This window comes from Quercus lobata, chromosome 2 (assembly GCF_001633185.2).
Source record: "Quercus lobata isolate SW786 chromosome 2, ValleyOak3.0 Primary Assembly, whole genome shotgun sequence".
Classification (NCBI taxonomy): domain Eukaryota; kingdom Viridiplantae; phylum Streptophyta; class Magnoliopsida; order Fagales; family Fagaceae; genus Quercus; species Quercus lobata.
Genome location: NC_044905.1, coordinates 44506690 through 44523147, shown reverse-complemented (window position 1 = coordinate 44523147; position 16458 = coordinate 44506690). Strand labels below are relative to the sequence as shown.

The 16458-nt window shown below is 34.2% G+C and overlaps 1 protein-coding gene and 1 long non-coding RNA gene across 2 annotated transcripts; both read left to right on the top strand.

Annotated features, from left to right (window-relative positions):
• The first annotated feature begins 337 nt into the window (after window positions 1-337).
• Window positions 338-14789, top strand: LOC115978074 (probable xyloglucan endotransglucosylase/hydrolase protein 26). The gene is made up of 5 exons (XM_031100099.1): window positions 338-515; window positions 2771-2855; window positions 9726-9741; window positions 13866-14059; window positions 14501-14789. Exons 1-5 carry the CDS (start codon window positions 338-340, stop codon window positions 14787-14789), a joined length of 762 nt encoding a protein of 253 aa, XP_030955959.1.
• Window positions 10572-13263, top strand: LOC115978075. The gene is made up of 2 exons (XR_004088635.1): window positions 10572-10755; window positions 12714-13263. It is a non-coding gene; the product is annotated as an uncharacterized LOC115978075 (long non-coding RNA).
• Window positions 14790-16458: the final 1669 nt, after the last annotated feature.

Here is a 16458-nt window from a genome sequence, read left to right as displayed (position 1 = left end):
TAATATACTAGTAAATATGCGCTGCGCAAAACTCTACTGCTACATTTTAATAATTGTTCAGCCTACGACCAAATCATGTACCTGCTATTTTCAACCATGTCTCAATAGTAAAAAGTAAATTTGAACATTAACAACTAACCTTCTAGGCTTTCACCTCTGAACTCAATACATATGTTCTGGATTTAAAATTTAATAAAAATAATAATAATAATAATAATCAAAACCAAGTTCGTCTTATGAGTGCATATTTGGTGGCATAAATTTATATATAATAAAGCCTTAATTATAAGGTATGCAAATGCATAACAAAGAAGCGATTGTTTCATTGGGGTCTGAGATGGCATTATCACAAGCTTTTCTAATTGCTTTCTTCATCTCTGGCTCTGCTATTGTATTTGATAAGATTAATGTATTCGATGCCAATATTGTCCAGAGCATGTACATCAACTGGAGAAATAATGAGGCAGCTATTGTGGGCAGCGATGATCTTCAACTCGCATTGGATCAAACCTCAGGTAAAAATTATCCCTTTCTTTTTTCCATACACCTACTATAGAATTAATTTTCATTTTTAACTTCACATTTCATTTTGAATCGAATTCTTTTTATTAGATATTACAATTTAACTTTTCCTTTTTAGTCAAAGTTAGAAAAGATAAATATACTAAGCTAGCTTAATTTGATACGATAATAAAATTAAAAGTAAAAAATAAAATAATATGATGAAAATGAGCAAAAGCAAGATAAAGAGAGGGAACGTGATTCAATTTGATTGCCTACATCCATAATAAAAAGCAATTTTGATGGCTCTTATTATTATTATTATTATTATTATTATTATTATTATTATGCTGAATAAATACTTTATTGCTCAACCCAAAACAAGGGAGAAGCAAAATAACTGAGCCAAATCTCATCTCTATCCAAAACCTAAAAAATAAAAGAAGGCAAATTTGAGATGAGAATTGGCCCAATCCAACTTACAAGAGCTGTCCATTGTACCTAAAAATGAGCGGAGACATTTGCCTCCCTACAAACAAAGGAAAATTTTACATTGGTAAAAAACTTTACAAAACACAAAATGTCATCACATAAAGTTTTAATACTCCAATGGGGATCAACATTTGCATTACGAAGTGAGTTAAATGACATTCTAAGCATCTCCCTCTAGTATAATATTCTCATAGACTTCACTAGCAACAAGCCTGATGGCACTCCATGCTGCTCTAGCTTCCCCCACCAAAGGACTGCTAGGAATGGTCTGATGACGAAGCTAGAACATGTTGAACTAAATATCCATCTCTCATTTGCAAACCCATGATCTAGTCTTTCCTTGATATTTGCTAAGCCCTCCCTCTTATTAGACCAAGTATAAGGATTTCCCAAAAATAAAGATCAATAAGACCATTTTTATCAATTACAACATTGGGACCTCCATTAGATGAAGTTACAACCAGCATGTCTCCCTTTTTATCCACTTGAGAAAAGACATGATTAAAATCTCCAAGACACAGCCATCCCCCATTAAAGGCTTCTCCTACCTTTTCCACATCATCCCAAAATGGCCCTCTATTATTTCTATTAGGAGGGCCATGCACCAATGATATCATCCATGGTTCATTTACTAGAATAGAGAAAACCAAGCCATAAATCATGTTATTGCACTTTGAAGTGATTTCCAAATCAACTCCAATTTTTCACCCAACTATAAGCCCACCTTTCTTTCCTCTAGGATTTACAAAATCCAAGTTATAAAATTCCAGGGATCACAAGAACTTCCTTACTCTATCTATGGAAATCTTAGTTTCAAATAAAAATACTACATCTGGACTGATATCTCTTATTAAAGCTCTCGTTGCTGCAGCCCGAGCCAAGCCACTGCAATTCCAGGATAGGACAATCATGACTGGGTTGGGGGCATGGTAAAACTCGCCTACTCAACCTTTTTGGATGTAAGGGAAGGATCATTGAAGGGAGATTGAAAACTTTCAGAGCTTACCTCTTGTGGAGAGTGACAAGTTTGCAAATAAGAATGTTCCCTAGCCAATCTTTCATCTTCTTTATGCGGATGGGGCTGCAATTACTGGTATTTTTTTCTGTTGGGCTAAGTTAATATGGCTGGTGGGTTGATGAGCTATTTTAAGCAAACCCAAGCCCACTTTTGTAAGCTTAATAGCCCTTTTGCTAGGTAGCCAATCAACTTCTAATTTGCTTTTTTAACTCCCAGCTTTTAGGGTGTGTTCTCCTGACTTTCACTACTGCCTTGTTGATTAGGCCCTATTGATTGGAACTTACTAAATTAGGCCCTACTGCAAACTTTCAGTATTATTATTTTTTAATGATGTATTACAATGAATCCTTGATGGATATCTATAGTATATCTAACTCTAGACAAAACATGTATTAAATTAGGGTTACAACATGCATTTGCAATATAAGTAGGATTGTGATTTCTTTGCTTGCCTACCAAATAAGATTGGACTTTGATATCTTTAATACTTTTGAATATGATGAACTAAAACGTTTAAACATACTGCATATAATCAAAATTATCGCAATGTACAAATCAAAATACAAACCAAAGATACATTGCTACGTATCAGAAATGGACAAATCAGATTAGTTTATTTATAAGTTATTACTGCAAATTATAGGTTTCAGATCAATCTACAGTCCATGATGGAGACTGGATATATATATATATATATATATATATATGAAACAGACATATATACAATGTCATTCATGTCTCTAACTGCTTTGGTTGTAGGCTCTGGTGCAGTGTCGAAGAGAACATTCTTATTTGGAAGCTTTGAAATGCTCATTAAATTGGTACCTGGGAACTTAGCAGGAACAATAATGATAAGCCAAAAACGTATTGACCCCTTGTGATAAATTAATTGATTAATTAGCCAAGTTTATTAATTAATTAAATTAACATGCAAACGCATGGTAGCACAAACAGATCACCAATTAAACTAAGTATGCAACGGAAAATAAATTGACACGGTGATTTGTTTACGAATGAGAAAAATCTATACAGCAAAAACCCCATCGAGTGATTTTAAGGTCACCACTTCCGAGAATCCACTATTATCAAAACAAGCAGTTACAAGTAAAGGAATCCTAGTACTTTATACCAACTTACAGTTGAACCCTTACCCCAATATCCAATTGGATTTGTTCTGTAGTGACAATCTCTCCTTTCAATGCACGGCTCCCAATACGTGACTAACTAATTGCGCGGATCCCAGTTCTTCTGTTCATCTGTTCATCACTCGATGAAGATCATGAAGTTGCTTAGTCACAAAACCCTACAGTGTACAAACACAGCAACTTCTTGAAAAGAATGAAGAACTATGGCAAACTAGGTTTCCGGTCACACTTCTTCACTCTTGTGAAATTTACCCTCGTGCAATTGTGCATAAATTTTTACAGCCCTTAAAATAATCCTTATATATGTTTAGAGTTATGAGAAAAGAAAGACCAAACACATACTCACGGATTGGATGAAAAACAGTCCTGAAAAACTGAGTTTCATAAACCTCAACAGATAGCCATCTATCGAGCTAGCTGTCACAGCTTTTTAAGCCTTGATAGATGTTAGCTGTCGAGCTTTAAAATTCTACACTTTCTTACTATATTCTTGGACAAACTTGCATGGCTTTAACATTTGAACTTGAAACCTTGTTTCTTGAAACATTAAACACATTCTAGATCTACCCAATTACAAGTAAAATGCGTTTTGTTAAAGAATTAGCCAATTACATGAAATAGTGACATATGTTCCTAATACTTTAATCACATATGTCCTAACGATCTCCCTCTTTGGCAATTCGTGACAAAACGACAACAAACAAATGAGATATGAGAGAAGTCATAAATCACTCAACTCATATTCACTTGTTGAATAAAATAAAATCTATCCTAACACAAACTTTTGAAAAACTTTGCAAGAAGAGAGTTTATGGCAAGTAGACTTTGACAACCTATATTTCTGAAACACTTTAAACAAAACTAATCACGGCATCTTAGTGTGAAACAGAAATAAAAGATTGCATACACTTATATAAGAAACATATGTATAAAGATAGAAAAGAAATAACACATGGAGAGATAGATGAAAGAACATACATCAATATATATATATATATATATATATATATGAAAATCAAATATAAGTACAATATATGTCAAAATGGCCACAAGAACAATATACAAGATGTAATATATCTAAAATAGAAAAAAAAAATACATCAAAAACCTCACTACATCCCTCAACATATGAACACTCCCCCTATTTCCTAAACTACCCTTCCCCTATGAGTATGACTACTCTAATCTCAAAACTACTCCCTCTTTTTGTCACGAGTGACAAAGGGGTAAGTACATCAAGTAGACATCTCATCATCACTCAACGAGCCATCATCATCATCCTCAGCATCATCAGCACTGCCGAAGCCATCACTCTTATCCTCAGATGCCTCGAGAGAGGAAGCCACTGTGTAACCACCTATCACAGCATGTTGTTGTACAATACGACTAACACGGGTGTTCACCTGATACAACTCATCGCTAAGAGTGTCAAGGCAAGCATCCATGCGCACAAGCTATGCCATGATGGCCTCAAGTGTGACTCCACCCATGGAAGAAGAAGGTGCAAAGGTGGATGGAGCGGTACAAGCCGGAGGAGCTGCCGTCTGTGACTAGGGCTCCCTCGAGTGAAGCTGTGCAAAACTCCGCTTAACGGTTGCAGCGTCAATGGAACACATAAAAGAAAAGTGAGGAGACTCAAGATAGGAGACAGAAAAGTGGCAAAGGAGCCTCATGATAGCAGAAAGAAAGATGAGCTTATCACGAGTCGTCGTGTCCTTATAGATATCTATAAGGGAGAGGATAAAGTGTGAAGGGAAATCAATAGTGAGACCCTCAATGAGAGACAACAAAAATTGAGCACGAGGCTCTGTGATAGTGTTATAGTGAGACAATGGATGAAGAATAAATGTCATCACCATGTTTAGGAATCTCGGACCTTTAGCAAAGGCTGAGCATGAGGTGTTTTGACAATCACCCCATAAAAAAGGTGTCTCACAAAATAGAGACAAGAGTTCGTCCTTGGACACAGTCCTCAGACGTTGATAGCCAGGGTAGTCAGGATACACTACCCTAGGCAGATGTAGTACCTCGGAGACAATCTCTAGAGTAACTACCATGCGTATACACCGAACGCGAGTAGAAAATTGAGTATAGAGTAATCAAATTCGTGCATATTGGAGTAAAACTCCTGTATGATCACGGAAGGGCACATGACTGGGGCGCCATATAGTGACTCCCAACCCCTACTATAGATGACAGTAGGTAGGTCAGTGTCAAAAAAATCTAACAGAACGACTTGGCGTTCCGAATGAATGCTACATAGTGAAAATTTCTCAAAGAAGTCCGATTTGGCCTTCTCATCACGAAACCTGAAGTGAGAGCGTGTAGGGTTAAAAGGAGAAGAAGAAGAAGATGTTTCGGAATGAAGAGGGTTCTGGGACGAAGTAGACTTAGACTTAGGTGCCATGACGCAACTAACGTAAGAGGGAGAGAAAGAAAGAAGGAGAAGGTGACAATCAGAAAAGTACCAAGTAGTTGATGTATCAAGATATATAAAATTGAAGGTACATATGCATGAGAATGCATGAACATATGACATGCAAAAATAAATTCATCATGGGCTCTGCCTAATCCAAACCTACCAGCACACAATAGAGCACAAAGTAAAACACACATCTAAAATGCATGAAACATTGTTATAATGCACATGTGATGCAATGCATGAAGTTTAAAGATCATTTAAACAAAAACTCAAAAGTTTTGAAAATTTTCAACCCATTTCAAAAACCCCAAAAGTTAGGTCAAAGATCATGAATATGCATGATAAAGATGAAGAAATTATCATACCAAAAGAGATACAAGGATTTTGAGACAGAAAAAGAAGTGAGGAATGTGAGGGTTTAAGTTTGAGGTGTTTGGGAGTGAAATGAGAGAGAATCTGTCGAGAGAGATCAAAGGAAATAAGTGAGAAATCGCGATGGATCAAGAGCTATCGAGCTTTAAAAATGTGCTTTTTAGCTGTCGATCCAGCTAACGAGGAGCTATCGAGGATCGGTCCAAAGGATTTTTCACAAAGGAACCTCGATGGATCAAGATGGCTATCGAGAAGCTATCAAGGAGATAGAAAGTTTCTCTATTGGTTGAACTAGCTATTAAGAGCTATCGAGATTGTGATAAAAATCAGCTGAAAAGTCTTGATAGATAGCTTATCTGTCGAGAGCTATCGAGGAGCTATCGAGACTTAAAAACAGTTTTTCAAAGAAGAGAAAAACACAGATATGAATGCAATCAAACCTGCTCCTTAAACAAGAATCCAAACAACATTTTAAACTCTCAAAAACATCTCTCAACAATAAAAATGATGGGCATTTAATTTTAAAACACACACACACACTAAACAAGTCTAACCAATTTTATATTTCAAAAACAAGTTAAGACAGTTTAGTGAGCGTACATCAACATATGTATTCCTTGTGATAGCCAAATCAAATTGTACCTGCGCATGTATCAAAAGTAGCAAAGAATATTGCGTGTTGTGTGTGAAAAACATCACAAGATTGCATAAGTGTATACATGTTCTGACAATTTGAGATATGAGAAAATCACTTTAACTTATACACAATCATAATTGTTTGATGGGGACTATCACTTTTGAGGTACATCCTATAACTCCCACGTCTCCTAGAATACACGCTTGCAGTCATATATAAAGCATTTTGATTCATTTTGCTTTTATTTTTCTTTGCATTTTTTTCTTTTAAACAAACCATGCATGGGCATATAAGAGAGAGAAAAGAAATACCCAATTATGTTAAGCATTTTGACATTCCACTTTTGCTATGCCGAAACATACAGATGTCATTTCATGATTGGCAGACAATAGTGGTGAGATGGTTATTTATGCCTTTCTCTTAGCATTTTTTCGTCCTTCTCGTTAAAAAGAGTGATACGAGTGTTAAGTACAAGAGATCATTTAACCTTACTCATCACAAACATGAGCCAAAAAACTCACTTGCATAGAGATACTCATCTAAGCTACAAAAGATACAAAGTTTCGAAAACTTTGCTTCAATGGCCATCCAAGGTACACAAGTACCAATGTGCACATACACACTGTTTTTGTATTTTTCAATTTTTTTCAATTTTTTTCAATTTTTTTTATTTTTATATAAAAAATAAAATAAACCAAAACTGAAAAGAAAAACAAACAAAAACAAAGCAATGCATAAAACTATACTGACTCAAAATAATAAAGCAAAACACACAAGTAATACAAACAAAAATAAGAAAGGAAGAGAGAAAAAGTGACAGAATCACTTGGAACACTTTTTCTTCCACACCTTGGAAGAACATTTTTGTTTAGCGAACCCTTGGTCCGATGGTGAGGGGGAAGAGTTAAAATTGTTCAAGTTTGAAAGGAACATGAGGGTTTTGAGAAGATCTCCAAAGAGAGCAAGAGAGGATGGAAGCTGACTCTAGTCTCCCAACGCGATCATGCTGTTGCTCTTTTGAGTGGCTAATCAATTATAGTAATTAGGTCGAGTATGTCCAACTGCGCCACAGTGATGACAAAAATGTTGTTTTTTCTATTTTGGCTTTTGTGAGTTTCCCTTCTCAGTCCTAGGTTTTTTAATCTCTTTCTTGTCAAACTTAGGAGGTGCTCCTAAGATAGATTTACCTTGTCTATGTTCTTACTAGCTAATTCATTTTGAACAACATTGTTCTCAGTTTCAATATTATTAGCAGGAGGAACAAAACTAGTAGAAGCAATACTAGGAGAAGAGAAATCATACCCTAAACCAGTTCCATCGAAAACAGATTTCTGAAGATGCTCGCAGATTTTTGAAGACTGAGCATCCCATCGAGCTTAGCGCTTAAAGTCTTTTCCAGCTGAACTCTGACTTGGAACAGTTCTACCTCAAGCTTCTTGGTTTTCTCAGCTAAGAAGTTATTCTCAAACCTCAATGCTCCAATAGTTTGATTGGCTTCATCAAACTTTGTAGAGATTTCTTCTCGCTCAAGCTCCACATCACTAAGCTTCTTAGTGGTCAACCTATACAACTTCTCATGTTTTTCTGAGACCTTGTATAACTTTGCATAGTCTGTGTGGATGTCATCTTGTTCATCCATATTTTCAAACATGGACTCCACCAATTCCTTTTCTTCATCCACATATTCAACAATCCCCTCAGTAGGATTGACAGTGGCAATGAAGGCATTCAGGATTCCGTCATCCTCTAAAGTTTTGAATCTTTAACAGCCTTGGTTCCTTCATAGGTTGTCTAAAGGATGTCCATGCTTCCTTAGCAATTTCAGTGGAGGATATCTTCTTAAATTCCTTATTAGTGACTGCACTAAATAGAGCATTCAATGCCCTGCTGTTGAAGTTTTCCACCTTGATCTTAGCATCATCCTTGTCAGTCGGCGCTTCCGTAGGCTTAGTCCAACCAATCTCCATAGCTTGCCACACTTTCTCATCTAAAGACTGCAAGAAATCTCTCATGCGTACTTTCCAATATGCATAATTAGTGCCATCAAATAAATGAGATATAATGAGAGACTATCCTCTATCCATGACAAACAGAGGTCAATGGATCATACAATAAAGATTAAAACCTAATCAGAGTGTGCATACTCTGATACCACTTGATAGGCCAAAAACTTATTAACCCATTGTGATAAATTAATTAATTAATTTGCCAAGTTTATTAACTAATCAAATTAACATGCAAACGCGTGATAACACAAACAAATCACCAATTAAACTAAGTATGTAGCGGAAAATAAATTGACATGGTGATTTGTTTACGAATGGAGAAAATCTACACGGCATAAACCCCACCAAGTGATTTTAAGAACACCACTCCCGAGAATCCACTATTATCAAAACAAGCAGTTACAAGTAAAGGAATCCCAGTACCTTCCAATACCCAATTGGACTTGTTCTGTAGTGACAATCTCCCTTTTCAATGCACGGCTCCCAGTACGTGACTAACCAATTGCACGTATCCCAGTACACGACTTCAATCACCAACTAGAGAAGGTTGTTGGCTGCAAAATTCTTTTGTTCATCAGTCGATGAAGATCATGAAGTTGCTTGGTCACAAAACCATACGGTGTACAAATACAACAACTTCTTGAAAAGAATGAAGAACTAGGGCAAACTAGGTTTCCGGTCACACTTCTTTACTCTTGTGAAATTTGCTCTTATGCAATTGTGCATAACCTTTTACGACCCTTAAAATAATCCTTATATATGTTTAAGATTGTGAGAAAAGAAAGCTCAAACACATACTTACGGATTAGATGAAAAACAGTCTTGAAAAACTAAATTTCATAAACCTCGATAGATAGTCATCTATAGAGCTAGCTGTCGAGGCACGGGTTTCACAGCTTTTTAAACCTCGATAGATGCCAATTGTCGAGTTTTAAAATCCTACATTTTCTGACTTGATTCTTAGACAAACTTGCATGGTTTTAACACTTGAACTTGAAACCTTGTTTCTTGAAGCATTAAACACATCCTAGATCTACCTAATTACAAGTAAAGTACGTTTTGTCAAAGGATTAGCCAATTACATAAAATAGTGACATATGTTCCTAACACTTTAATCACATATGTCCTAACAAATAACAGCCTACTATGTAGGTTTTACTGACTTGAACAAAGCATAAGGTTTCATAAAACATTTATATATATATATATATATATATATATGAGATTAAATTCTATAAGGATGGGGTGTAAAACCCATACTTTACACCATCCAATAAGTGATTGTCACATTAGCATTTTACTTAAAATTCAATACATCCTATCACACCTAATAACATCTCAATAAATTCCCAATTTAATTGGATTTATATATAGGTACTAAAATTGATTGAGTGTGATTGTGTTTATTCTTAAATATGTGATAACATAATTGTGAAATATTTTTTAATAGAAATTAAATTTTATAAAGATGGGGTGTAAAACCCATATTTTACACCATCCAATAAGTGATTGTCACATCAGCATTTTACTTAAAATTTAATACATCCTACCACACCTAATAACATCTCAATAAATTCCCAATTTAATTGGATTTATATATAGGTACTAGAATTGATTGAGTGTGATTGTGTTTATTTTTAAATATGTGATAACATAATGTAGCATGTTGGGATTGAAGAGATAAAACATGAGTTTTACACCACGTCCTTATAGAATTTAATCTCATCTATATATATATATATATATATATATAAAACCGAAGCCTCTGCTAGCTCCACAATTTTCCACGTCACCTCTTTTTTTTTTTTTTTTTTTTAAATTCTTCTTAAATAATTATATATATATATATATATATATAGATTATCAATTATAACCCTAATCCTTTCACGTCACCTCTTCTTCTTTTTTTTTTTTTTTTTTAAATTCTTCTTAACGTATATATATATATATATATATATATAGATTATCAAATTATAACCCTAATCCAAGTTACAACTCCCTCTTCAGCCTTCACGTCTAAACCCCAAAACCTCTCTGTTTTCTAATATATGCCAAAACTCAATCCTCCCGCCGCCGCTGCCGCCATGGATCACCGCCACTACATCGATTTCTCTTTGCCTCTCCATCATCGCTCAATCTAGCCCATCATGTTTTATTTTGAGGTAATTAAAACATGTTTTTTACTCTCCTTTATTTCTATATATTGCTCTCTTTCTATCCACTTCAATTGTTCATGGAATTTTGTTAGTTTGTGGTTGTGGGTTGCTCTGGATTTAAGTTTTTTTGTTTTTGTTTTCATGGAATTTTTGTTGGTTTGTGGTTGTGGGTTGCGGGTTGCTCTGGATTTAAGTTTTTTTTTTTTTTTCTTTGCAGATTTCCACGTTTTCTTCTTCTTACTTTGTTGTCAAATCTATGGCAAAGAACAATCACAAAATTTTTGTAATTAGATTTTCTTTTTCCGTTTTTTTTGTGTGCAATTTTTATTGGATTTTTGGTTTCTTGGGATTCTTCTATTTGGTTTTAATTTTGGGTTTGTTTTAGTTGATATATAGTGTTTTTCTCATCTTCATTTTACATTGGTTTGGATTTTCTTTTTCCCTTTTTTTGGTTATGCAATTTTTATTGGATTTTTGTTTCCTGGGATTCTTCTATTTGATTTCAATTTTGGCTTTGTTTTGGTTTGATATATAGTGTTACTGTCGTCTTCATTTACATTGGTTTTCCCTTTTTATAAATTATTATAATCTCTGGATCTTATTATATGATAGCCTATGGAATGTTATGTTGGGGCTACCACTATTTTGGATTTCGTGGGAATTTTTTTTGAAGGTTGGGGTTGGTTAGTATAGTTGTTTGACATTGCTGAACATGTGTTTGATAGAATGCTTAGATGCTGGTGTTGCTGCAACATGGTACTCTCTTTTCTTTTTAAAATTCTCTCTTTTCATTAAGTTTTTTTTTCTTACATGTACACAAGCCGTTTGATAAAATTTGTAAGTGATTTTTTGTTGTTGTTCTAGAAGTCATAATACATGGAGAGTGGTAAGAAGGAAGATAAGTAGGGAATGTGATGATGTGTTGTTGATTTAATCAGGGTGAGATGTATTTGTTGGCCTTATTTCTCAATGTCATTTTTTGTGTGATGTAAAAACATGACTGTCATTTTTTTTTATGCTTTTTCAATTGAACTAGGATGGATTTTTTTTCTCCAACTTAAATGAATGACTGGCTTTTATGTGTTGCACCTATTCTTTGAACTTGCTTTCAAGTTTCACACGATTATATTCTTTAAGAAAACATGTACATACTCCAAATTAAAAGGTAGACTCTAACTATTTGTATTAAAAATTTGTTGTTTTTTTCCTCTTGGAATATACTTTTAAATCCTTTATGAGATTTTGTGTTACCAATATTTGCTATAGCTCAATTTGTTGTATAATTTATAGTGGTGGAACTACTGAGTGTGTATTTTGGTTTCTACAATGAAAATTGTTGATTTGAGATCTCTAAATGTGACAAGAATTATTTGCGAAGTTGTGAAGTTTTGTTTAAAGGTGGGGAGTAGAATTTTGTGTTGGGCCGGAAACATAGGCAACCACAAAATTTTAGAGGGTGGTTAGAGATGATCACCCGGAATGGAAGTGGTGGCTAGATGGTATGGATGATATAATATATTAAGTAAATGTTTTGAGTTGTTGTGAGAGTGAATATTATTTTTTCACTTTAACATTAGAGAAATCGTTGCATCAATAATAAAAGCATACACAAGTAACTTCATTCTATTTTTCTCCTCAAAATTTTGATAGATATGGTAGTAACTTCAAAGCATACACAAGTAATTTATTCATATTATTTTTTTCCTATAAAGTTTTATTCTCTCATCGTCACCATTATCTACTCATCAATATATTTTAGCGTACCAATTACTTGCATTGGTACCAATTAATGAATTTCCAATAGGTTTAATTCTTTTTCTTGGTGATAGGTTTCAAATTTGCTACATAGTACGTTTGGTCTTTGTTTTCCTTTTTGTTCTTGAAAAGATATAATAATTTCATCGTTAGAAGATAGTTGGAAATATTTACAAATTTTCAATTAGTCCAGAAATTTGATTTTCCAGGTTCCAGGGATGAAGGAGATCAAAATTTCAAAGGCCAATTTGATGTAAGCCGTGGCTTTTGTGATGGGTGGAATTCAAGAAGCCTGCAATGATATTTAAATATACATAATACCAAGTTTTGTATTTTTATATTCCCAGTATGTGATATATTGTTTTAACCAATCCAGTTGATTGTATTTTTATACTCCCAGTATTTGATAATTGTTTTAACCAATCCAGTTGATTGTATTAGTTGCGGTGGAGGTTGGCTATTATGGTCAAATCGAAACCAAAGGCAAGTTAGCTGGACCTACCAATTTGAGCATTGGCCACATCCTTAATGATGTTAGACTACTTGGTAGTTACTACTTGGTAGTTGGTTCTTCTATTAGGAATATATTTTTCTCTTGTGGCTCCTTGAACAAACGGACCAACAGAGAAGATAGCATTTGAAGCAAAGAACTAGCTGGGTTTGCTAGACAATGATGTATTGGATGGAGGAGTATCCCCCATGTATTAAGACTCTACTAAACAGTAATGTACCTGCTCATTGAAAAAAAAAAAAAAAAAACCCAAATGTATTTGTAGCATTTTTTAGTGGAATTTCTTGCTTCCTTTCGGCATTTTTACTATAGTGATACTCCAAAAAATTTTAAATCAAATATTTTTTTTTTCTATTAAAAGTTGTGCTATTACCCCAATCCATTAAAAATTACTACTCATGTTTTAGTTTTAAAGTTGTAATATCTATTGAACAATATAGTATTTTGTGTTTAAATGCATTAATATTGTTCTTTTTTTAAAACCAAAAAATTGTCATATTTGAATGATATCTTGAATAATCACTAACTATATATAGTATATTATTAATGTCATCTCTTATTTATAAGCATTTCAATTAATTATATAAGTTATTCCAACTAAAATAAAATGAAATGAAGATTTAAAATAATATTTTAAACTACCATAAATAAATATTTGATATAAACTAAAATTAATAAAATTCTCTTTTTAAAATCTTATTTTCAATAGTTTTCTCGTGCATCGCACGGGTTAGCGACTAGTATATATATATATATATAGACACACATCTTATGGGAGCAAGCTTGACGAGATAGACTTTGAGTTCATAAACTTAGAATCAAATAAGCTAATTGTTCATAAACTTTGTAGCTATCATCGGATGGGAGCAAGTGCGACGAGATAGACTTTGAGTTCCTAGGCAACGTTTCAAGACAACCTTATGTTGTCCACACAGATATCTACACACAAGGAAATGATAGTAGGGAGCAGCAATTCTATGTCTGGTTTGACCCTACTGCTGATTACCATAACTATACCATTTTTTGGAACCTCATCGAAATTGTGTAAGTCAACTACCCAGGCACCATCTTTTCTGTCCTATTAAAATAACATATTCCTTTCTACTGTATAATTTGAAGAAAAAAAAATACAACGGACTTTATATTATTCGAAAAAGAAAAAAAAAAAAGAATTCTATGGATTTTTCTATAAAAATAAATATAAAACAAAGAAAAAAAACAACCCCAAAAGACTAGTGGCTCTTCAATATGAAATGTCTAATGAGACCATTTGGCTTTAAATTTAAATCTCCAACGATGGGGAACACCTCTAAGAGTTTTATACTTGTAATTAATTAATATTATCGTGGACATGCGAGCTAGACATGAAAACTGCACATCTCATATCTTTACTAAAAATTTTTTCAACAACAATTAATCATCCCAACTTATCAGACTAAATATATATTTCCTAGACCCTTAATTTGTTACTAAATACACTTTCAGGTGGTACATTGATAGTGCTCCAATTCGTGTTTTCCGGAACTACCAGAACAAGGGGATAGCTTATCCCAATGAGCAAGGAATGAGAGTTTATGCCAGCATATGGGACGGTGACAACCGGGCAACTGAAGGTGGGAGAATCAAGATCTATTGGGCCAATGCACCTTTCATAGCTAAGTTCGCACAATTTAGGCCAAGGGCTTGCTCTTGGAATGGAACTGTTAGTATTAGTCAATGTTCCACCAATTCCAATTCTAACTGGTGGACTTCTCCCATGTACAACCATGAATAATACTCAGATGGGTCAGAGATAACTACATGATTTATGATTACTGCACAGATACAAAAAGTTTCATTGGACAGATGCCTCCTGAATGTTTTCTGGATGAAACCTCTTGACATGGGGGTTGCTACACTTAGAGATCATTGCTCAGCCTCTCTATAATAAATTCTTTATTGGTTGTGTTTCAGTCATGTTGATTTCATTTGAATTTGAATCATAATAATGGTTTTGTTGTTGCCTTTTAGGATTTTGCCTAAGCTAATTTTGAACAATCAATATCCCCAAAAAAAAAAAAATTCTATGAGCTATATAACACACAATATATGAGTAATGATACTTTTAGAGGCACCATATAAAACCATTTCCTGTTTAGATATCATCTTTGTCTTTCTTTAATTTTCCCCGTTCGATGAAGAACATAACTTCCAATTCCATTTCATGATCTTTTCCTAGCAACTAAACAGAAAATCATATCAAAATGGGAATCCAGTCTACTTATAAAAAGAGAAAAATCCAACAAAACATGACAAAATAGGAAGCAAAAAAATATCTTCACAATTTTAGCTATTGAATGAACAGTAAAGAGACCAAATAACAAAGTTAAACACCCTATGAATGTTAATTAAACAATATATAACTCAGTTCCAATAAGGGACCATATGGGACTGTTGCCACTTGAACGCAGTTTTAAACTATTTTATTTAGTTGAGAAGAAAAATAAAAAGATAAAAAATGGTGTTTGTAGGAGTGATAGGCACAGGAGCCCATGTTTAAGTATATATTGGGCTAGAGGACCAATCCATGGACGTTAAATAATCTAAGGACAGGTAAACACTTTCATAAGGATCCATGTTAGTAAATGAAGAAGTGAAATCCGATTAAAGTCATCCAGAAGGGTGGTCCAAGAAAGAATCCCTCCTCAACTGAGCAAAACCGAATTCAGAGGGTGTGGTCTGCCATCAAGAGTAACGTTCTGGATCATTCTAGGAATGAGGATAAGTATCAGGAAGGAACAAGACAAAGGAAAGTCATGAAATATTTCAAGGGAAAACTGCTACCACCGCATTAAATGCTATGCAGCTAACTCTCTGGCCGCATTAATGAGGAAGTGATACCTAAACAGTAACTTTCAGTCTTATAGCTACTACCTAAAGATTTTAGGAAGGTGCTAATGGGACAAAGATCAACACCTACAATCTGATTTGCACGTGGAAGGTGGAGATGAAAGGGAAAGATAGTATAAAATGGAAGAGATACTTTGAGAAAGGGGGATCGAGAAACTAAGGGAAAAACACTGTGGCAATCAAGAATTGTATTTGTAATCAAACTTAAGAGAAATATATAAGAATTGATCTCCTCGAACTCTGCCGAGGATGATTTCCTTTAGTTTAAACCAGTCTATCTTCCTTTTCTTGTAATCTGAATCCACTTTATTTGTTGCCCAACTCATTAAAGCCCAGTTTTTCAACCCATTCTCTACAAATTTATTATATTGGGCTTTTTGGGCCTAAGTTCATCCATCATTTAGGTAGAAGACTCAAATTGTGTCCTTACAATTGGCGCTGTCTATGGGAATTTCTGGTGTTATAGTGAGTCTAACGTTCAACTATGGTAGGTTTAGGTCCACACCAGTCAGAATTTATGGGGTCCCAGCATGAAGATCATTTTGTCAACCTCA

What these genes read in the sequence shown, in the direction of transcription:
- LOC115978074 (XM_031100099.1), top strand. Translation starts at nt 338, where the DNA reads ATGGCATTATCACAAGCTTTTCTAATTGCTTTCTTCATCTCTGGCTCT. An exon ending in CGCATTGGATCAAACCTCAG is followed by an intron (nt 516 to 2,770) that starts GTAAAAATTATC and finishes CTTTGGTTGTAG; the next exon opens with GCTCTGGTGCAGTGTCGAAG. An exon ending in TGGAACCTCATCGAAATTGT is followed by an intron (nt 14,060 to 14,500) that starts GTAAGTCAACTA and finishes ATACACTTTCAG; the next exon opens with GTGGTACATTGATAGTGCTC.